Raw genomic sequence first — 22415 nt, forward strand, 5'->3', positions numbered from 1 at the left:
AAAGCTCAAGAAGAAAAGTAGAAATAAGCCTAGAATTTTTTAAAATTTCAGTTAGGTCTCGGATTCCATCAAAGACCTACGGCGATAGAGAGTATTAAAATCTCACGCACTAATCACTCAGCCACAAGCGCTTCATTGTTCACGAACACTTGCCTCAAACAAAGCAGTGAACAGATGTTATGAAATTTCCAATGCTACAGATCGTGATTATAGTAAAAGGGCCAGCAAATAATGAGCACTTTGCCACCAAACACTGAACCAATTTATACCACGTATGTTCAAGTCTTGAATAACTTCTTCTTTGAGCATCTTTTGTTTGAAGAGCAACTATTTTGAACTTGCAATAAAACCAAAAAAATCTTCGAATTAGGCCAAAACTTAGAGTGTTCCGACTGCGTTTCCAGGGTAACTGGAAAAACTTCCGGGGAATCCAATCCATTTTTGAAAGAATGTCTAAGTCGGATTAACTTATTGCTTACGCTACGCGTTAATGCAATATAGCTCAAACTTTTATGTCGAAATGCCAAGTTTTAAACCCCAGACGTAAGAAGATCAAGCAGAGGTGATATATTTTTTTCAATTTTGAGCTCACTGCATCAACATTGTCATGATGACTTCAAAAAATTTCAGCCAAATGGACTAAAAGTTGAAAAATGTCTGAAAAAAACTACGCGAGCACAAATATTCTGTCATTTTCTTCGAAAGTTGGAATCATTACAAATACCTGATCAAAAAATGATCAATATAAGATTAAACAGGGGGTTTGTTTCTTATTTGTTAATTTTTTCCAAATAAAATCAGGTTCCACAAATAGTCATTAAATTGGGTGAGTGATATCGTAGTAAAACCTTTCCAATCGTCATTCAATCAGTAACTAAAAATTTGACGAAGATTTTCTCAGTGTCGAGATCAGCGGAAAAAAATTTGTACTATTGACCGATATAAAGCCAGCGAGCAACAAACAGTATTTTGAAATGTGTTCAATGTCGTTGTTTTTCTGTAACCTGGTTTTTTGGTGTTATAAATTAAAATTCGGCAAAAAATAATGCTTGTTTGTTCGAACCAAATATAGGATCAACAATTCTTTTTAGCAATACAAGATGAGTCCTCGAGAAAATTCTAGGTACACCCCCTACCTAAGTCTCATTTTTGTAATGAAACGCTGTAGATTTCATTACCATTAGAGATAAAATATTTTTTGCTATTACCTTGCATATTTTCTGACCGTGCTATTTAGATTTTTCGAGTGAATGAAGACGCTCAACTTTAGAATTAGTGAGTAATGCATTGGCCTAAATGCGTTGCCAAATATGAATTGCGTTTTTGAAGTTTCGCCGATCGAAAGATAATTGCAACTAGAATTCAACGTTTATCATGACAGCTAAATTGAATTAAAATGTCCAAAATGGAAAAATTTTATGGATTTCCTGATATGATTATTCAAAGCACTGATCAATTTAGTTTCCTTGCTAGACACGATTAATTAAGTTCAAATTCTTCGTATTTTTAAACTCAGATCTTCTGATGCTACAATGAATGCCACGTGACTGTTATACGCGGGGGTCAACTGAGGTCTACTGGGGTCAGTAGGGTGCTGTGAGGATCATCTGGGTTGGCTTCTTCACTGGCATAATGAGTCCGTCATTGTGCACAGTCTGGTTCTGAGTCTTACTCTGGTTGTACTAATAACAGAATTGATATTTCAACGTTAGAAAATTTGACGTCTAGAAAATGGCAGAAATCAGACAGAAAAATGTAATTAAAAAGGCAGTTCCTAAATTTTGGCAATTTGTGATTTCTTTTGATTTGTCAACTGACTTCAAAACATCGGTTCTACCTGAAAAAAAAAAGATTTTGCATGCAGAATGTTGCAGAAATTTTCGAAATTACGCCAATTGCTTTTTCATTAAATTGATCTGTGGGAGATTTTACACGTGAAAAAATATCACTATATTGCAAAAAGAATCTGAACACTAAAAATAGAAAGCAGATATCATTTACAGCTAATGGGCTAGCCCTAACAGAAGATTCAAAGTATAAAAAGACAAATTTTTTAAAATTTCCGAAGAATTTTGCCAGAAATTTTCTGAAACGTTTGCAGTTGCTCACATGCAACAGATGAAAATTTGAGATTTTTCAATGGTTTGTTTCAGCATTTTCGTCAAATTTGGTTCAATTTTCCGACATATTTTTTTACGGTTTTTAGCTACAAAACAACACACACCTCCAAGGGGACAACTGGGTTCAAATGTGGGAAAGAGACTATGATAGATTATCTGTGTCAGAAACTGCCAGTGTTCAAGAGGGAAGCAATTCAAACCTTTTTCGCATTTGCTGTGTGGCACTAATAAAAAATAATTGAAACTACAAGATTATTTGCGGAATTTTGAAAATTCAACTTTGTCAGTCAATATTAGCAATATTAACCAAATCTTAGAACTTTGTAAGAGCTATTCTTAAAAAAACATTAAGGTCAATTAGAAAGGAACTTAAAATGAAGCTAACAAGACCTTTTAGACATTTCGTTATTTGTTTGAAAAGGCTTTTTTTTACCAGTTAATTGCTTATCATACAAAACTTAATGCTATTTGATCTGTGACTTTGTTTAAGTTGTGCGCCAGTGAGTGCTGTTTGTTGTTCCGACCCTTGAAAATGGGAACTTCATATTCGAGTGTGTTTAATTTTTGTTGGTTTTCCACGCAAAATCAGCAAACACAAATAATCGTTCGAATGGGTTGAGTGAGATGATTAAAGCCTTTTTAATTGCGATTCTTACCAAATTTAAAAAATTCAAAAAGTCTCAGCGTTGAGAAAAACTGATTTAAAATGTTATTATTGAATTTCGAGCAAGTAGAGTGAGCGAGCAGGCTGATTATAGAAGATTAAGCTGTAAAACTTCTATTCAAGCCTTAAACTTTAGTGTTAATCCAGTAAGTTCTTGAATTTTTTTTATTTTTTTTTGAAAAAAAAAACTTTTAAAAATTCCTGCAAAAAAAAAGAGTTTTTTTTAAGTTTTTGGTTTTCTTTTGTTTTCCTTTTCTTATCATTTTTCGAAAAACTGTTGTCCCATTTGCTCTTCTTTACTTGGACTGTGGATTATACTTTTAGTTTAAGACTTTCCTTTAGATCATATTATAAAACTACGGACAAAAAGACACCAAAACGACAACCGACTATCTTTGTTTACCTTGCGTATGGAGGTTCGTTTGGCACGGTGGTAGCTGAAGCTCTCGGGGTCATCCTCCATCATCACCTGAGTCTGCGCCCTCTCCAATTTCTCCCCCTTGTCCTCCTAGACAAAACACAAGGTCAAGTCAGGTCGAGGTTGAGAATAGAATCGAAAGCAAGTAAACATAGATTCTCTGTTTTTATCCATGTGAAAAAGGTCACAAGGTCGCAACAGGTCAAATTCGAGACGAGACTCATCATCTGTCCGAAAATCAGCTTAATTTTCAGAACCCGACACAAAAAGAACTTTACTCGCTCAGATGAAAGATCCCACTGAAAAAATTACGAACTGTGTCGTTAAATCTTAATCTTTGTGGAACAGTAGGTTCAAATTTTGGACTTGTTTTATTGGATGTAATTTAAAGTTTTGGCTTGATAGTAACGTCAATCATTAATTAGAACCATATGTGTTAAATTGAATAGATAGAATTCAACCAAAACTGTCCGAAGAAAATAAACTCATGAAATGAAAAAGAAAAATTTGAAATGAAAGAAAGTGTATAAAGTTAGCATGTATGTCTGACGTGTATGTTGGAGATGGTGGTGGCCTGTGCCTGTCCATAGCTAGTCTGCACAGTCGGGGTGAAGTCCACATTGGGACCCAAGTAGCTCTGTAAGTACCACGCGTCAAAATCTAGACACAAATTTAATATTAAATCACCAGCTGATTTTTTTAACGATATTACTTAATTAGTACATGACTGATGCTATTAACTATCAGAACAATCTTCAATCAAAAGTTAAATATGCCATGTTTAAGTTTCAAATTTAAGAGTCAGCGCCTGATTAAGGACAACATGATCATAAAGATGTGCCTAAATGCAACCAAACTATTTGACATTTTTCCAGGTCAGATCGGAAATCGATTTAAGCATTTGTTTGTAACATATTTCTCAACCAAGCTGAGGCAATAAACAAAGCTAACAGACATTTGAAAAAGCGTAAATAAACTCATTTGAGTCAATGTTGACAACTAATCGGGTACATGAATTTTAGTCTCATACGCTTGAAAAAGTAAAAAAAAAACAGTTTGGTCTTTAAAACTTATTATATGCGTTTTACACGTTCTTTCGATTCCAAGAGTTAAGAGACGCTCCGATTGTAGTGAGCTGTTTGACAAAATAAAAAACAATTTTTTAAAAGTTATTTTCATACCTGATATGAGTCGCTGTCTGCACTGGTCGACGAGTCTCTGGCAGTACTGGACTTCTGATCGGACCCTCTGCAGTTCCGAGTAGTGCTCTCTGTACTCCCTCTTGAGATCTTTCAGTCGGAGAATCAACGCGTACTCCCCCTCCTCAACAACCTGCAACCCGTCTCCATTTCCCTCCTCCAGACCCTGGAAACCTCCTAGATAAAAAGGAAGAAAACTGATGCAATTTACAACTTAAAAAAAAACATTTTTGACTGCCCCTTACCGGACTGTAATAAGACATATGTCTCTAAGTCAGTCGATGCACTAAGCACATGCAAAATTGCCACGCGCATGTGAAACTGATCAGAGCATCAGAACCAAAAGACTTAGCCCTTCTAGTGAGGCGACTAACCTTCGCATTAAACCAAGACATTAGCACAGGTAATGAGGTGCTACGATGTCCACTCTGCTCTTATCAGAGCTCTGTTAAGAAGCCACAGCTCAATCACTGCTGTGTGAAGCATCGATACTCGCCAATGCCCAAGCCACCAAGTCATGATGGCGTTATCCGCGTGCGTACATTCAGGCAAATTAGTGCAGAACGTGGCTCTATGGCCTCCGCTGCTACCTCGAACAGGTAGACGAGTTCCCGGTGGGAAACTTTAATTTCGTTTGAATATTTAAAATGCTTTGATAGTCAAAACCATCGCTTGTGACCTTGTTCAGTTGGGGGTGCAGATGGAGGAACTTATTTAAAGTCAGGCGAAAATTTACCCAGGGAAAATAGAAAATGTAATTTAATGTGTTCTTTAATCAAGTTCTCAATAGAGGTTTGCGCTATCAATAGCTTGTAACACTTTCACGATTGTGTTCTTACTTGCAGATAAGAAGCCTCAATTTTATATGAAATTATCATCCACGACACTTCGCATGCCACAAAGATTGAATGATAGACGGAGAAAGGAGAGACAGTTGTTTGAGCCAATCGGAAATAAGAACTTGAAATACTAGAAGAATTTTGTCATTCACTTTTAGACAATTCAGGGGATTTGGGTTGGCTGAAAAATTTGATTGACCATATGTCACAAAAAAGTATGCGTTATAATTTCTTACTTTGGTTATAAACGTGAGTGCCTGACTCTATACCCTACCTAGGTTCTCCCTCTCCTGGGCGATGTGGTTGAGGTCGTGTTTGGTCTGGTCCATTCGTCTCTTCACCTCGTTAATCTGATTCGCAATCTCCCTACTCTGGTTAATCTTACTCTTCAACACTTCTAAAACAAACAAACAATCACATCAGATGGTAATGGCCATTAACCTTCAACTGAAAGCTCACTATGCACAGAGGCGACGCGCAGCTCCACACAACGCGATACAAAAATAAATGGCAATGTTTCAATCAAAATGGGAACAGAATTACTTCAATGTGAACAAACGCGTTTACTAGTGTATGTCGACCTGCTTGCTCAAGCAGTTATCCTTCTTACAACGAACACTCCTGATTAAGGAATCCGCATCCATATCTGCCTCACTCTGAATCCGCACATGATTAAATTTTTATGAAACTATTTTGAACCCGCTCAACTTTCATCGTCCACAAGCAGACTTGATTAAGATAAACCACGACCAAAAACAAAAGCATAAACCGAAAACTAAGGTTAAAAATTAGTTTAACTACCTTTGTTATCATTGAGTATCTTGTTTAGCTGGGCGCCCTCATCCTTCTTGAAATCTTCGAAGGCCAAATGTCTGGGTGGAGGTGTCGCGGGACGCTCTCCCGTTTGGGACAACCCAGCAGCCCCATCTTTTCCATCCCCACCCGCAGTTTGAGAGAGGGATCCCGCACGACTGGGCGAGACGTCGTGACTACTTCTCGGACTAAATAAATACCAGATTACGTTTAAGCACGAATGAAAATAAAATAAGGAGCGTTTTAAATCAAACTGAATATTGAGTGCAATAAGAAAACAAAACAGGATAACATGTACTTTTAGCATTGTTATGATAGTCGCTTAGTTCCATATTAATTTTTTATACAAATACTTTTTTCCTCAAACATTAAAAACTTCTCATTAAACTTTACAGTTTTTGATGTTCAATCCATCGCAAGGTATTGCTACAGTAAATCACGTGAGGATACGGACAAAACGTTCATCATCAAAAATAAAGCTGCCAAATAAACTTAACCGACTGCGTAACAACCAAGGAGAATGCAATGCAGTTATGATACTTACTGTTTGAGAATCCCACTTCAGAATAAAACTTGAAATTATTTCAATCTGATATAGAAATTATAGTGTGTTTAAAACGATCACCTCAAACAGCAAAACTTCACACGATCTAGCTTAAAAAATTTAGATCTAACTTTTACGGAATTTCTCACCATTGGTTTAAACAGCTGGAAAAGTACTTAAACATCAGAAACAGACACAAAACTTCTAATTTTTATGCGAACATCAGGGATTCGATCCCAAGCTCTCTAAAAAGGTCCCCTATTTGCTATTTTTTTGGCATCTATTTTTCGCTAACTAATCTTCAAGTTTTTGTTCTCCAGTCACCTTTGTTGCGTATATTTAATAATTATGAGGGGAGACCATGCACAGAAAAAACTTCGTTTTTGGCCTGTTTTTCAAATATATGCCTGTGGTTCAAAAAATTTATAGTGTTATCTGAGAGCTATGAAAATCAATTTATTCGATCTAAAAAATGTAACAAACTTTTTTGCACATTTTTGAGCATCGCCCATAACCTGGTTTCAATCAAGAACGCACTTTTCAGAGCCAGATTTGCAAATTTTTTGATAGAAAAGTACTTGGAAAGTTTTTGAAAAAAAATTCAGCTGTAAATTGAGATTTTAGATAGCACTCCCTCGAGCTCAGTTTATTTTGATTGACAACAATTGAAAAAATCTAAGAATTCAGTAATGATACCAAACTTGGATCGGTTGTTGGGTAAATAAACATTTCCTAAAGTATCCATCTGAATATCCTTATAAAAATCCCTAAAACTTATCATTGCCAACCCCTAGATAAAAAGCAAGAATTTTTGCATTATGAGAAATAATCGATTTTCGATCTCACAGGCAAAAATATCTGTAATAATCAATCAGTGGCTCAGTATAAATTTCGATATCGACCCCGCCACCCCGCTGATACCAAAATAACCCCGCGCGTAGAGTGAAGCACAGTTTGTTTCTAATTAGCAAACAGAAGTTACCTCGTCTTGTTTTGTTTCTTCTTGGCTGGACCAGTTCCTTGATTTCCACTGGACAACTCAATTTTCTTCTGCTCCACCACGCTGGAATTCTGTGGCTTGCTACTCGGCGGAGCGAAACCCACAGAGAAACCCTGTCCGTCCAACTCACCCACAAGCCTCACTTCTTGAGACGTGCCACTGCCTTTTCGTGCACCCGCAGAGGGCTCACCGGCAGTTCCGGAACCTTGGCCTTGTTTCTCTGTGAGTTCGTATTTTTCTTTTAATTTTTGCTCTACGTCTTTTTCTAGACTCCTACAAAAAAACAGGATTACATAAATAACCTTAAGATTGACAATCACAATAGTTTCGACTTTCATAGCGAAAGTAACGGAATGTTTGTTCTCGTGGTGGTTTTTTTTGTACAAACAATTTTTTTTCCATTTTATTTCGTTACCTTTAAATTTTTTCGTGTGATCACTGCCCCATAGACCTTAAAAGGCAGTCAGAACACTCAGGGCCTTACCCTGATAAGGACAGTCTTGCTAAGTATTCGCACCGATCAAAGGTACTCAGGAATTCTTGAATTCGTATTTTTTCTGAAATTAATGTTTTAGAGGCATAAAATATCAAAAAAGTCCATTTTATTTCGTTTTGGGAACGTGAAATACACTAATAGAGGTTTAAGAATTACAAAATTTCTAACGAAGTACCACTGCAAGAAATAACGAGCCCATTTAGTAACGCATCCGAAAAAGAACCATTACAATTATTTGAGAGTTCGCTTTTCGCACCTGTAGAATTGTCGGAATACTCCGAACACAGTCTGGATCTGTCGCACATTGACGATGTCCACAGTATCCACTGAGCCGGACAGGAATCCCTTCACCTGTCTCTGGATCTCCCCCATCTGGGAGTCTGTGATGGCGTCGTAGTTCTGACCCCCCTTGTTGTTCAGAGTGTCGTGCATAGTCAACTCCTGCTTAAGAGTACGCACCTGGAGGAAACAAAACATCCAGTCTTTTCCAGTTTCGCAATCCAGCTGTTAAAGTAACTTCTTTTAAACTCTGGGATTTAGTTATGAAGAATATACTAATAAATAAGAGAAGGAATAGAAGAAAAATACTATAAATCTAGCTAACTGACAGTTGGAAAAGAGACAGAAAAAGTGTTAATTTGTTTTTTCTTTCTAAAAACTTCAATTTTTCAAATTTCAAAGAAAAATACATGGCCTTAAAGCGCTTCTAATTTCAAGAAAAATTTATAATAGACACTTTTTTGATAAAAAATTAACTCAATTTGAAATTTGAGAAAATGGATCTATAGATAAACGTTTTATTCCGCTGGGATATCTGAAAATTAAATTCCATTTTCGAAATTAGAAGTCATCCACGTTTTTTTTTGCCATTACACTTTCGCTGTTCGATAGTGGAGTTTGCCTTCCTTTCAAAAAAAGAAAGGAAGTGACCTTAAAAAGAAACAAAAGTCAAACCGCGAAAAAAAGAAAAAAAATCATCGCGACCTATATAAGAGTCTGAACTACGTTCATCGACTCCTAATAAAAGGAGGGGAATAAAGAGAAAAGAAACTCAATGTGAAAGAAAATCGAACTAAGACTGACCTCCTTCTCGAGTTGTCTGACCATGGCAGTGGGGTCCTGCACCTGGTTGGCGGCCACCGCGATCGGCACTCGCATCATCCGGGTTCCGAATCTGAGAGTGGAAACCGTCTCCTCTAACTGATTATCCTCCCCCCACACAGTTGCAAACATCACGGTCTGACAGTTGCCGCCTGTGCAAGTAAAAAATAAATAGCCACGTGCTCAAAAACTCAGGGGTATCTCATTAGAACTATTCAAATTTTATAAAGATTTCAATCAAACAGCAGAACAACTTGCCTAGATCTTTACGCTTGCGATTAGCAAGCGTTATTAAAAAATCAATAAGATTATTTGAAAAAAAAATCAAAAATAAATTAGACGAAAATTTATAGAACGTATTTGGAAATGACTAAAAAAACTTGGTAATCACTATAACCAAGTAAATCTAATACACAGCTTCTGACACCAATTTTACAAAATAATTTTACTAAACTAGATAATAAACTGACCGATAGAATCCTTGAGAACATGTGTGAGTTTGCTCTGTCTGAAGGGAATGTGTTCTCTCTTTTTGTCAGTGAGAGCCATTATAGTCTGCTCGAGGAAGGTGAGACTCTTGTTGATGTACGTGGCCTCGTTCTGAGTCCTCCCCTGAGACGAGGTCTTCCCAAGTCTCTCGGATCCCGCGAGGTCCACGAAGTTCAACTTGGACACGGTGTAACTTGTAGACGACTCTGTTCGGCATCTTGCCTAGTATAATAACCCCATGGTGTTTGTCCAGTTTTTCCAAAATCATTGAAGCTTAATATTTTTTCGACTTAAAAACTTAAATAAACTGACAAACTTAAGAATAAGAGCTAAGAATCTTGCGCTTTCTAATAACTTAAAAAAGATATAGACATTTAAAAGAGCTGTAGCTATTGATACATTTGAAATTCCGAAAGTTCTCTTGCAGAATTGAAAAAATCATTCAAATAGTTTTGTTTTTGATACACTTGATCATCTCATTAACCATTGCGAAAAAGAGAATTATTTCGGTTCATCTTTAATATCTTGTTTTAAGTCGTTCTAAAGATTTTTAACTTAAGTTAGAAAGTTCGTAAGATATTGGCTTTGACTTGATACCTCCACTACAATGGTGAATATGACATGGGATCTGGAGGAGTGTTTGTTCATCTGGTGCGCCGCTATAGCCCGGGTTGTCTCTCCCTGGAAACAAACAAAATTTATTCGTTCACGTTCATCCCAAAACATTGCCCCTAATCACGAAACAAGATGGGAACAAGTTATATATATTTCCCTAATAAGATGACTTTACAAAAAAAAAACATTTATCTCGGAAAAAATGTAGAAATAGATGAAATTGAAAAATTGCAGCCCAAATCGCGAATGGATTACCAAGTGCTGACAAATAGTATAGACAGACGCAATTAAGCGACACGAACTAAAAAGAAGAAAAAAAACAAATAAAGAAACAAAACAGAAGAGAGATTTAGCGTCTAATATAGCGTCACCATAGCACACATCAAATCTAAACAAGTCTGCCTACTTGTGAATTTAGTTCAGGATTTGATCCGCGCTAGCTGAACTTTACCAATTAAGATAACAAGATCAAAAATGCTAATATATGACCCACCTCGAACACGAGATTCAAGGCTTCTTCCTCGTTGTTGGCAATGTGTTGCGTGAGGCCGACTACTTTGATACCGAACTCGTCTTCCATGATGGTCATCGGCTGCTGTCTCCCTCCCGAAGTCCCAGCTAGCAGGTCGAAAAGGCCCTCGTTGTAAATCTCCAGATAAGACACCTGATAAATTAGGTTACATTTATAAGAACATTCGAAGAAGACTTCGATTGCAGAAAAGTTTGAGCATCATTCAAAAAAGCATAAAAAAATTATAGATGTAGGGGCACAATTTAAGGTACAGCCAACTGTTCTCCGCAAATATTTTAGCAAATCCTAAGCTAGTTTTGTCTCGCGCAAATAAACAGTTTCAATATTATTGGACAAGTAATCCCGAAAAACGCATTTCAAATTATATTGAGGGTCTTTTGGTTTGAAGCTTTTATCAATCAGGTCACAGAATATTATTATATCATTTTATAATATCAAGAAAGCTTCTAAGGTGATTTTTCACGGGATCTGATGACTCGCATAAAATCCACTAGAAGTTGAAAACAAAAATGTATCAAACCTTAATGTTGATTGCATAGTCTGGCATGTCTCCTATTTCCCGAAACACTTGCTGGATGGCTCTTGGAATGATTCCCCGATTCTGGAACGTTTCATTGGCCCCTGTCATTGTGAACGTCTTCCCAGAACCTGTCTGACCATAACTAAGAATGGTGCCTGAAAAAAATCTCCAGTTTAAATAGTAAGAATAAAATGTAAAATTATTAAACAAGTCTCATAACAAAAAAGAATTATATAGACTACTCATTAAGACTTCCGCAGAATTAAAAAGAATAGATTTTTGCGGACCCCTTTGCTCATTTTCGAAATTTATCTTAGCAGAATTACTGATAAGTTACTCTATGTGTACTTCTGGTCCAACCGCTTTTTCTTGCAAGTATCAACGTTCAGGTAGTCCATTCAATTATCCAATTAAATCATGATGTGGCCATCGAATCATATAACAATTTCCAATAAACACCAGAGTAATTAATCAAAATCAAAATTATAAATCAAAAACTGTTATGGCTAAATTAATTCATAAATAGAAAAAAATGTAACAAAGTCAAATAAAAACTGTTGAGCAGACTAAAACACAGAGAAACACACCATTGTATCCTGCGAATGCACGTGAAACAACTTCTTTCACTGTCACTTCGTATAGTAAATCCTGGCTGACATCGTGGAATACTCCATCCAGTTTGAAGGACCAGTCCGAAATCTGGTTGTTCACGAAGCCACCCTTGTCACTCGGACGCCCATGGATGTCGATAGTCTGCAATATCAAAAGCGCAATTCATGCTTTTCTTCGGACCACTTTCGGTGATCAAAACGATAAATTTTCAGACGGAATTTTTTTTTGCTTTGAGGCTAAAAAGAGCTTCACAAAAATATTCGACCAAATACATTGTAACATTTTCCTTATAATTCTGACCACTTCACGAAGTAGCAAAAAACTATGACTTACAGTGTGCTTTTTTATAGCCGAGTTTTGACTAAGTAAAGGAAGGGGAGTCAACTGTAGTAACATAGTAAAGCCCTTTCCGTCATGATTCGGATTCTAACAAAATCAACATAATTGTCTACTAAAAATTTAAAGCTACAATAGCTATCGTAACTCAACTCTTCATTCTTACATTTTTTAACAAACAAAATAAAACTTTGTCGAAAAATAAAAAAAAACTGAAAAAAATAAAACGTATTTTTTATTTTGAATGTCTTCTTTATTTTTTTTTCTTCTTATATTAGTGTGATCGGATCATTTTTGAAGCCAAACAACAAAAGACCTTTTAAAACAAAAAACCTGCTTGAAAAATACGAGGTTTTCAGAACCAAAAACTTTAAACATCCACCCAAAATCAAAACTGATAAAGTTCAACTAAACGGATATTTAAACGAGGATAGCCGGTTAATGCGCAAGTAACACAGAATGCTCCAACCATAGTCTTAAAAAAATACAAAACAAAATTTTTTTCAAATTAGTGTCATTTCTTTTCTGCGTGGCGTGATAAAAAGATCTGAACGCAAAACTAGAATTTAGGAATGTTCGTCATTCATAGTAAAACAAGCAAATTCGAAAACAATTAGAGAAGTATAACAAAAAAATTCCAATTTTTTCTGATACTTTTTTAATTTTTCGAAATTTTTGATTCCACAAATCGCGCTAAAAACTCATACAGCTAACTTAACTCGAGTGAAACGAAGTTTTAAGGCTTAAGCTAAGCATAAATAAGCTAATATAACGTTTCAAACGTTTCAAACGTTGAAATCAAACGTTTCAACGTGGTTTTTCTTGGCAAACTTAAAAAATGACTTTAAACTTTTTAAATGTCGTTCAATTTACAAGTGGAAGGGCTTTAATATAAGGAAACACATCCGAAAAAAATTCCTTCCCATTTTCAATGATCGGAACAAAAAAAAGTTAAATACGATTATGTAGGGAAAACAGAACTTTTTACCCTTCTCTTACTATATTATCTAATGCCTACATAATCATTATAAGTCAAACAAGAAAAAAATGACAATAATGGTGGTAATTTACTATAGTAGTTGCGATATTGCTAAATTTTAGCATGGAGCTCAAAATTACCAAAATCTAAAAAAGACAACCTTAACTCGAAAATCAACTTATACAATCGACGAGAAAAATCCCGACGACTAAAAAGAAACTCTACGTATACAGACAAACACAAAAAGCGAGAAAAAATAAAGATAGCCGGTTGCTGTGCAAGTAGTACAGAATGTTTCGATCACATTCTTAAAAACTACAAAAAAAAATTTTTTTCTTCGAATGGTCATTTCTATGTCATATGTGTTCAAAAAACTAAATGAACGCGTAAATATAGAAGTAAAACTCAAACATTTTTCACCAGTTTTTCTTGACACTGGGACAACTTTTATTTTTTTTGATGTTATTCGAATCACGAGTGAAAGTGCTTTAATTTGAAATAGCAATCGACTCATTCAAAAAAATATTTGTGATACCTAACTTTGCGTGAAACAAAAAAAACAAACCCGAATACAAAGTTCTTTACAACTGATGTTTACAAATCTTATTTATAAGTCGAGTAGAGAAAACTATTTTAAAATAACAATGTGTTGATTGACACAGCTCATTGACAGTTTTTAGGAAAAATCTATCAAATTACCAAAAAATTAAACGTCATTTCATTACTCTCAGAACTAAACCTTCAAAAGATGAGAAAACAGGATCCGACGGATGAAACAGTTTAAATATTAGCGTTAATCCCGATCCTACGAAAAATTCCAAAAATCAAAGGAAATTTTTTTAAATTGAAAGTTAAAATAGACCAAAAACAGTCATGTTAGAATGTGTAACTAAGTTTTGTTAATTGCAGTAACATCAGTGATGACTATTTCAGATGATGCTGTGTCTTAAATATACATGTTTTCATTATATCCAGTTTTAACGATGGTAGCAGCATGACAGCGACGTACAAACCACCTCTTCTTGGGCCAGACACGTCCTATGACTCATGGAGGCGTGAAATCGAGATTTGGCAGAGAGTAACAGAGCTCCAAAGAAGAAGCAAGCGTTAGCTGTAACACTATCGTTAACTGACAAGTATCGAGAAGTCGCAACAGAAATTGACATTGAAGTTCTGAACTCTGACAATGTTCTTGATGAACTTTTCAAAGTTCTAGATAACAGTTTTCGCCAGGAAACTGTTGACAGCTCGTTTGCCACGTAAATGGAGTTCGAGAAATTCCAAAGAAGAAGTTTGTCTGTGTTGGACTTTATTCTGGAGTTCGAGCGCAAGTATAAAATGTCGCAAGTATAAAGCCTTAAGAAGTTTGTCTGTGTTGGACTTTATTCTGGAGTTCGAGCGCAAGTATAAAATGTCGCAAGTATAAAGCCTTAAAATGGCGTTACCAGAAGAGATTCTTGGCTGTATACTTCTGGCAGGCAGTGGCATTGATGCAAAAGAGAAACAGATGAGATTTACATCCGCTAAAACGCTGAAATTTGAAGAAGTGAAAGTTTCGATGAGACGGATTTTTAGTGCAATCACAGAGAACGCGAGAAACAATGACGATTTGATTATCAAAAGTGAAGCCTTTATGACAAAAAGTAGACATAAAAATCCGAAATCGAGCTATCAGAACAAAAAAACAGCATCCGGTGTCTCAAAACGTGTAAATCCGAAGAATGAGTACGGAAAAACGTCTAGATGCGCCCACTGTGGCTCAATTTTTCACTGAGTCAAAGATTGCCCCGACAACGAGAAAAATGATGACAGAAAAGATGAACAGGCTTTTCAGTGTTCTTCAGTTGAAAACGAGCTTCAGTTGAGAACGTGAATCATATGTCACAATTGCTTTAGCTACTGGTAACAGTCTTCTCGCTGATTGCAAAAACCAAGCAGTTATTGATACCGCCTGTAACAACAGCAGTTGTAGTGTTTCTTGGCTTGATGTTTTTCTGAGTTCTTTGACTGAAGAACAGAGGAAACAGGTCCAATCACGGGATAGCCGGACACAAATAATGTTCGGGAACATGAAAAAACAACCAGCTGTGATGGAAGTAACAATTACTGTTGTCATTGCTGGAAGAAACTGTACGATTACCTGTGATGCGATTGACGGGAGTCTTCCTCTTCTTCTGAGTAAAAAAGCCATGAAGAAAGCTGGTTTTCTGTTGAATCTAGCAAGTGATACGTTGACAGTGTTTGGTAAACGTATCAAGCTGGAAACCACTGTTTCTGCACACTATTTGTTACGTTTGTTGCAGCCAGGTAGCGTGAACAGTGTTTTGGTGACAACAAGAGGTGAAACAGACAAAATTGACGTCAAGAAATTGCATCTACAGTTTGCACACTGTTCGGCAAATGCTTTATAGCTACTGCTCAGAAATGCGGGTCACGAGGTTCCCAGAAATGATATCGAAAAGTTTGTTTCAGACTGTGAGATATGCAGAACGACAGCTAAAAGACCACCGAAACCAGATGTGGGTTTACCCAATAGTACTAGGTTCAATGGTGTGTGTGGATATGGACCTTCATGAAATCAAAAAAGGTCTCTGGTATCTTCATATCATCTGCACATTTGCGAAATTCAGTGTTGCTGTTCCTGTCAGATCAAAAAAGCTGAAGTTATTGCTCATATGTTTTTGAAGCATTGGATTGGCTTATTTCGTTCCCCAGAACATGCAATTGTGACTGATAACGGAGGAGAATTCAGCAATGAGATAATGCGAAGTCTGTGTGAAAATTTCAATCTAGTTGTAAAAACCACCGCGGCCTATTCGCCTTTCAGCAACGGGATCTGTGAACGCCAGAATGATACACTATCGCATATCCTTGAAAAAGTCAGGATTGATCACCCAAACCTTGACATTGAGAACTGTCTATCGTACAGTTGCTTCGCTAAGAACAGCCTCTATAACAACCATGGTTATACGCCGACCCAAATTGTGATGAAGAGAAGCCCTCTAATCCCCGTGAATATCGACAACAAGCTGCGAGCTCTAGAAGGCTATGTATTTTCAAAAACTGTTGCAGACCATATTGTTTTGCTCCACAAAACAAGAATAGAGTACCTGAAGTCCGAGTCTTGCGAGAAAATTAGAAGAGCATTAAGACACAACGTCAGAAAACAAGAACGCCAAGTTTCTTACGGAGAAAAAGTGTTTTTTAGGCGCTCTGTTGACAAAAAGTGGCATGGTCCTGCGAGTGTCACCGGCGTAGACAGCAGTATCGTGTTTCTGAGACAAGGAGGTCAAGTTCCCAGAGTGCATTCCACAGACGTACAGGCCATAGAAGGAAGCGATGTTGTTCTCTCACGAGATGAGAAACAGGAGAATACGGAAAATAACTCCAAAAAACCTGAAACTGAAGAGTCTGTTGACCATCAGACTATCGAGGAAAACAAATTACGTGAAGCTGACGAACCTGCTGAATTCCAGGCGGAACAACCAGAATTCTGTGAGTCTGCTGACTTAGGTGAGGCTTCTGTTCAAACTGAGACCACAAATGGCGATTCCGTAACTGATTTTAGGAGAGGATTCGAGAACCTAACAGAAAAACGACCTAAACGACATCAAACAGTCAAGTTCACCGCTAAAAGTTCGGAGCTTGCCGGAGAGAAGTATCAAGTGAAGATTTTGGGACCTGCAGGAAAAGCTAAGGGCAGATACAAGAACTGCTGGAACATACAGTACGAGAAAACCCTTCATCTCGCGGGTTCTTTAGGAAAAATTGACTTTTCCACAGATGTGTCATCTTGGGAACGTGTCGGTGAAGTCAATGGAACAACCGATAAGACTGTCGCGAAAGAATTTTTTGTCTCAGATTCCTCTAACAGCGAAGAAACATTCGAAACTGCGAAATTGAAAGAGTTGGAGTCGTAGAAGAATTGAGATGTGTACATGGAAGTCCAGAACGCGGGGAAACCCTTGATGTCCACAAGATGGGTTTTATCGATGCGTCAGAATGATGACGGTTCCTTCAATCCAAAAGCTAGATTAGTAGTGAGAGGATTTGAAGGGGAAAAACTGCCGAAATATGAGACGCAATCGCCGGTGGTTGCCAAAGAACTGGTGAAAGTCTTTATCTCAGTTGCTAGCCTGCATAACTGGATTCCCCATTCAATTGATGTGAAAGCCGCATTTCTACAAGGCGGAAGCCTGTAGAGACCCTTGTTTATCAGACCTCCCAAAGAAGTGAAATACAGTAGAAATGTGCTCTGGAAACTTTTGAAACCCGTATACGAATTACAAGACGTTTCGAAGAAGTGGTTTATTCGGGTGAGCTCGGAAATGTGTGATCTTGGCTTTGCCAGATGTCCGTTTGAGCCTGCGCTCTTCATATATCAAGATGCAAAAGTACTGAGCGGCCTAGTCATACTTCATGTCAATGATTTTCTTTTTGCCGGAACGCGGAGTTTTGTGGAAGAAGTGATGCCGAAGTTGGACAGCGGTTTCACAGTCGGAAAACACTCCACTTGCCCGTTGAAGTTCATAGGTATTAACATACAGAAAGACCCCGTGAAGGATTGTCTTACCATAGATCAGCGTACTTTCATCGAGGAAATCGAGATAACCGACTAGAGTTATCCAAAGCACAATAGACCTCTAACTGAAGACGAAATTTCCAATTTCAGGGGCGCCATAGGTCAATTGCAATGGACTGCTGGTCAAACGAGACCAGATTTGAGTTTTTACGCCTACTCACTAGCATGCGACATCAGAAACGTAGATACAGAGAGGCTCAGAGTCGCAAACAAGTGTCTCAGGCGTTTGAAGTATTCCAAAGATATGACTCTAGCGTTTCCCATGCTTGGAGAGCCTGAAAACCTCGTTCTTGAAGTGTTCACGGATGCCTCATTTCAAAATTTGGGTGACGGTGGGTCTCAAGGAGGTTTTTTGACCATACTGGCAAATCCCGAGACGAGAAAATGCCACCCTCTTGCTTGGGCGTCTAGAAAGATTGAGCGAATTGCCAGAAGCACCCTAGCAGCAGAGACTTTGGACCTGCAAGATGGACTCGATGCAACTATTTTTTTAGCACAGATACTCGAGTTCATCACAGGTTTGAAACTAAGAATCAACGGTTATGTCGACAGCAAACAGCTTTTTGAGTCGTTGTACTCATCAAAAACTGTCCTAGAAAAACGCTTGCGCGTGGAAATCAGTTCTATCCAGGAGCTTCTGCAGTCTGGTGAAGTCTCCCGCGTCAATTGTGTGCCAACGACTCGCCAATATGCCGATTGTCTGACAAAGAAGTCGGGAATGGAGCAAAACCTCATAAACTTGTTGAAAACTGCTTCGCACAGTGTGTAATGTGTGTAGTACTTGTTGTGGTGTTCGTCATGTGTATAATGTATTCATTTGTGTGTGCTTTCATCCTATTTTAACAGCTAATCACTTCATATGCGTTGTGTGTTTCACTGTAGGAAACACAAATCACAATGTGTTAGAGCTCTGCATAATGTTTTCATTTGCTGGTGTCCCTGCGCTCTCCAGTAATGTAACACTTGAGGTGGGTTAATTTTGCATCTCATTCATACATTTCTTAAATTTATCATTTCCGTGCAGTGTTAGAATGTGTAAATAAGTTTTGTTAATTGCAGTAACATCAGTGATGACTATTTCAGATGATGTTGTGTCTTAAATATACATGTTTGCATTATATCCAGTTTTAACAGTCACACAAAACATTTATTTTGCGATGCTAGTTCTACGTGAAAATACAAACAAAAATAAAACTATGAAAAAAAAATGAAAAAATTACTGGAAAAAAATAAAAACGTATTTTTGATAATGAATGACTTCTTCATCTTTGATTTTTTTCTTATATTAGTGTGATCGGAACATTTTTGAAGCCAAACAAAAAAAACTTTTTCAAACAAGAAACAAGAAACCTATTTGTCAGCAGTCAAAATTACCTCTCCTACTAAACTGCCTATTCTGTTAACAAGTAGAGAAAAAAAGTATATTACTAGATTGCAACACCCAACTAACACATAGCTTTTTCCAGCCCTAAAGAGGGCGTGGTCAGAATAAATATTTCCAAACAATCTGGGTTGATCCATAATTGTTAAAAACCTGGACACAATTTCTGAGCCATCTTCAGTTCAGAACTTGTAGTAAAATAGAAGCACAAATCTCGGAAACGAATCCGTTCATGTTTGAGGCGAAAACCATTAGACAGATTTGAAATACAATATTTCTAATTAAAATTTGGAAAAACCTTCAAAGGTAATTTGCGAAAAGACCTGACAGGATCTCGAATTATGTACACACAGCAGACAAGTCCTCTACTTTTTCCTCTACAACAATTTTTCCTCTACAACAACTGCGCATTTTAGCAGAAAATTAATTGGATTCAATAATAAGGTAATGTGTAACGTGCAACCTGCGTAAGTGCGAATTCCATGAACAAAACATCTAACGGGGGAAAAGAATTTTTTTTGTTGTTTTTTTTTGTAACCTATTACAAGGCACTTACTCTCGCAATTATTTTAAATTTGTCCTTTCACTCTGATCCTAAAAACCCATCATTTCAGTATTTTCCTAGTGTACAGACAAAAACTGAAAGATATCGAGATTTGACAGCAACCACATTAATGAGCTCATTAAAAAAAATACAAATATATTTCCAAAATGGCGCTATTTAAATATAAATAATGGAGCAAAAGTACCGGACTGCAGTGCAAATCGCTCAAAAAGTCTATCGTGACCAATGAGTACATAGAAAAAGTATTGAAGTGCAGGAAGAAAAGGAATTGCGGTTTTACATCTTTTGATGTCATATGTTCAAAAACAAATCTTCAAACCTTTCCATCCGAGTTCAAAACAACGTTTTCATAGGCGAAGTTATCTGTGGGTCGGATTCTAGCGTAAACTTTAACTGTTTTTGGTTCTTCTGGCATTTCGTATCTGAAAAAGCAAAGAACTTCTAGATAAGTTGATAAGATGTGACGATCTGAAATTCCGAAAAATATATCTCTTCATTAGCTGCCACAATCCTGCTGGATGGCGTAAGCCCCAAAAAAGTGGGCCTTATTTTGCAACCCATTGGCCTTTGAGACCCCGTACATGAACTACCATCTATTTTAAGATGCAACAAAACAATAAGATTAGGAGGTTGTTGAGAGAAAGCAAAAATTTGTTCAAATGAATATAATTTTTCAACAAAAACAAAGAACATTTGAATTTTCTCCATTCAAAATTTTTTTTCGAATCTTCACAAAAATTTATTGCATTTTCAGAGCGAAAATCTTAAACAATAACTTTTCATTCCCGCGAGAAATTGATAATTCTTGCTTCAGATGAGAAAGGGCAACTCTCTGTGATTCGACTTGATCCAACCTAAAAGTAAAAACTTCAAGTTGTTTTTCTAGACGCTGAAAACGTTGTGAACTTCTCGATGCAGTTCAAACTATAAAAGCGTAATCCCCCAAAAAACTATAATTAAAACGACATTGGTTTGAGATGTCATTCAATCTTATTGACGTCAATTTGAAACTCGATTTCGCAGTCGATGGTGGAAAACAACCGAATTCAGCTCTATATCGTGTACATGTCGCCGCTTATTTGATTGCAGTTTGTCGGTTTTATTTGAGTTTGAGATAATCGATATGCTTTCCCTAATCATTACTGCATTCATAAAAAAGCATTCATATTTTGTTAATACTGAATTAAGCACTTCATCGAGTTATGCGCACATTCATGCTTTGACACTGCATGTCTATTTGCCTCTCTGAACTATTTAATGGGGGGTGATTGCAATTTACTGAAATGCGGGGAGGGACTTTTTTCACAAAGATCGATTGTTTGACAAACGTTTTTTTTTTTTAAAAAAAAAGAAAATTATAGAGTGAACCTAACTGCAGGAGACTATTAATCAAAACTAAAAGTTCGCCAAGCACCAAAATCATACTTTTAGCGAGGCTAAAACTTTTCCTTTTTGGGCTCATGAACATAATCATTAAAGTTTGTACACAAAAGAAATTAACTAATACTGCCGGCTAGGAAGGGTACACAGGGCAGAACGGTTCAAGAGCGGAAAAATTTAAAGCGCAGAAGAAAAAAGATTGAAATATATGGACTAATCAATAAAACAAGCATGACAATCGCCATGGTTTCAAATGATATGAGCAAATTAGACATAAATTGAAAACTAACATCATGTTATGTTTAACATTGATTTGAAAAAAAAGTTTAAGAATTTCCTCAATTTAATAAAAGTTTATTAATTTCAATTGGAGAGCCTTTAAAAAAATAGATTAATTTCAATTAGATTGACGATTCTAAATGTTACTATCTCTTAGGTTGCATATTTCTATCTGTCCCATAACATATAGCAAACCAAAACTAAAACAATTAAGCTGAAAATTACGATCTTTGTAGGCTTAGAAAATTACAAATCAAAAGTTCCAAATCATTCCGCATCTAGAACCGTTGTATGTATCAAAGGTAAGGTCGTAAAAAACTTTAAAAAATAATTAATAAATTATTTTACAAATCACACGAAAACGAGATAATTTTCCTATCAATTTCATTTTTTTGAGCCGCTAACTTTGCATACATCAATTCTTAAAGTAGATCTCTAAAATTTTCTACTGATTTCAAACATTATTAGTAAATATATTAATTAAAACAAAATGAAAAGTTGATTAAATGGCATCAAAAAACTATAAGATAATTGTTTTTTTTTAACGCTCTCATGTCATTTTGAAACTCCCTTTAATTCGAATCATTCATAAACAAAATGGTAAAAAACAATAACGCTGAGATAGATGTTTTTGCCTTCTGATTACTACATTTTGAAAGAGAAAAATCTAATTTTTTTCAAGTATATCTCCGGGTGAAGGCTTTTTTGCCCCCATTGAGTAAAACCAAGTCATGAGTCAACAACAACTGACGGAATTTCAACTACCATTTACTCATGAAGTGCTGATTGAAACGGAGACAAAATTAAGAAATGGGCTAACAGCAAACAAATCGACGACAGAAACAAAACAAATCCAAATAATCAAAATCATCCCCCCATGTAACATTCGTCTACTGTAGTCACACATGAGGCTTAAGAAAAATAGGCCCTATAACCACTGGCTCAAGGGTC

The 22415-nt window shown here is 36.5% G+C and overlaps 1 protein-coding gene across 2 annotated transcripts in view; it reads right to left on the reverse strand.

Moving 5' to 3' along the window:
* Positions 1-1372: 1372 nt before the first annotated feature.
* LOC134840219 (kinesin-like protein KIF9) overlaps positions 1373-22415 on the reverse strand; it is a 510307-nt gene continuing 489264 nt past the window's right edge. Inside the window, exons 2-17 of one of the 2 annotated variants that reach the window (XM_063855985.1) lie at positions 20125-20227; positions 11938-12103; positions 11351-11505; positions 10792-10962; positions 10281-10364; positions 9665-9905; positions 9177-9346; positions 8350-8552; positions 7580-7870; positions 6042-6241; positions 5515-5637; positions 4384-4578; positions 3753-3862; positions 3188-3292; positions 2321-2344; positions 1373-1682 (exon numbers count right to left, since the gene is read on the reverse strand). In XM_063855985.1, the coding sequence (XP_063712055.1) occupies positions 1584-1682; positions 2321-2344; positions 3188-3292; positions 3753-3862; positions 4384-4578; positions 5515-5637; positions 6042-6241; positions 7580-7870; positions 8350-8552; positions 9177-9346; positions 9665-9905; positions 10281-10364; positions 10792-10962; positions 11351-11505; positions 11938-12103; positions 20125-20220 (2433 nt within the window). In that variant the 5' untranslated portion in view covers positions 20221-20227 and the 3' untranslated portion in view covers positions 1373-1583. The remainder of the gene's footprint in view (positions 1683-2320; positions 2345-3187; positions 3293-3752; positions 3863-4383; positions 4579-5514; positions 5638-6041; positions 6242-7579; positions 7871-8349; positions 8553-9176; positions 9347-9664; positions 9906-10280; positions 10365-10791; positions 10963-11350; positions 11506-11937; positions 12104-20124; positions 20228-22415) is intronic. The other variant, XM_063856061.1, reaches the window with a different exon arrangement.

Source organism: Symsagittifera roscoffensis, chromosome 1 (genome assembly GCF_963678635.1).
Source record: "Symsagittifera roscoffensis chromosome 1, txSymRosc1.1, whole genome shotgun sequence".
Taxonomy (NCBI): domain Eukaryota; kingdom Metazoa; phylum Xenacoelomorpha; order Acoela; family Convolutidae; genus Symsagittifera; species Symsagittifera roscoffensis.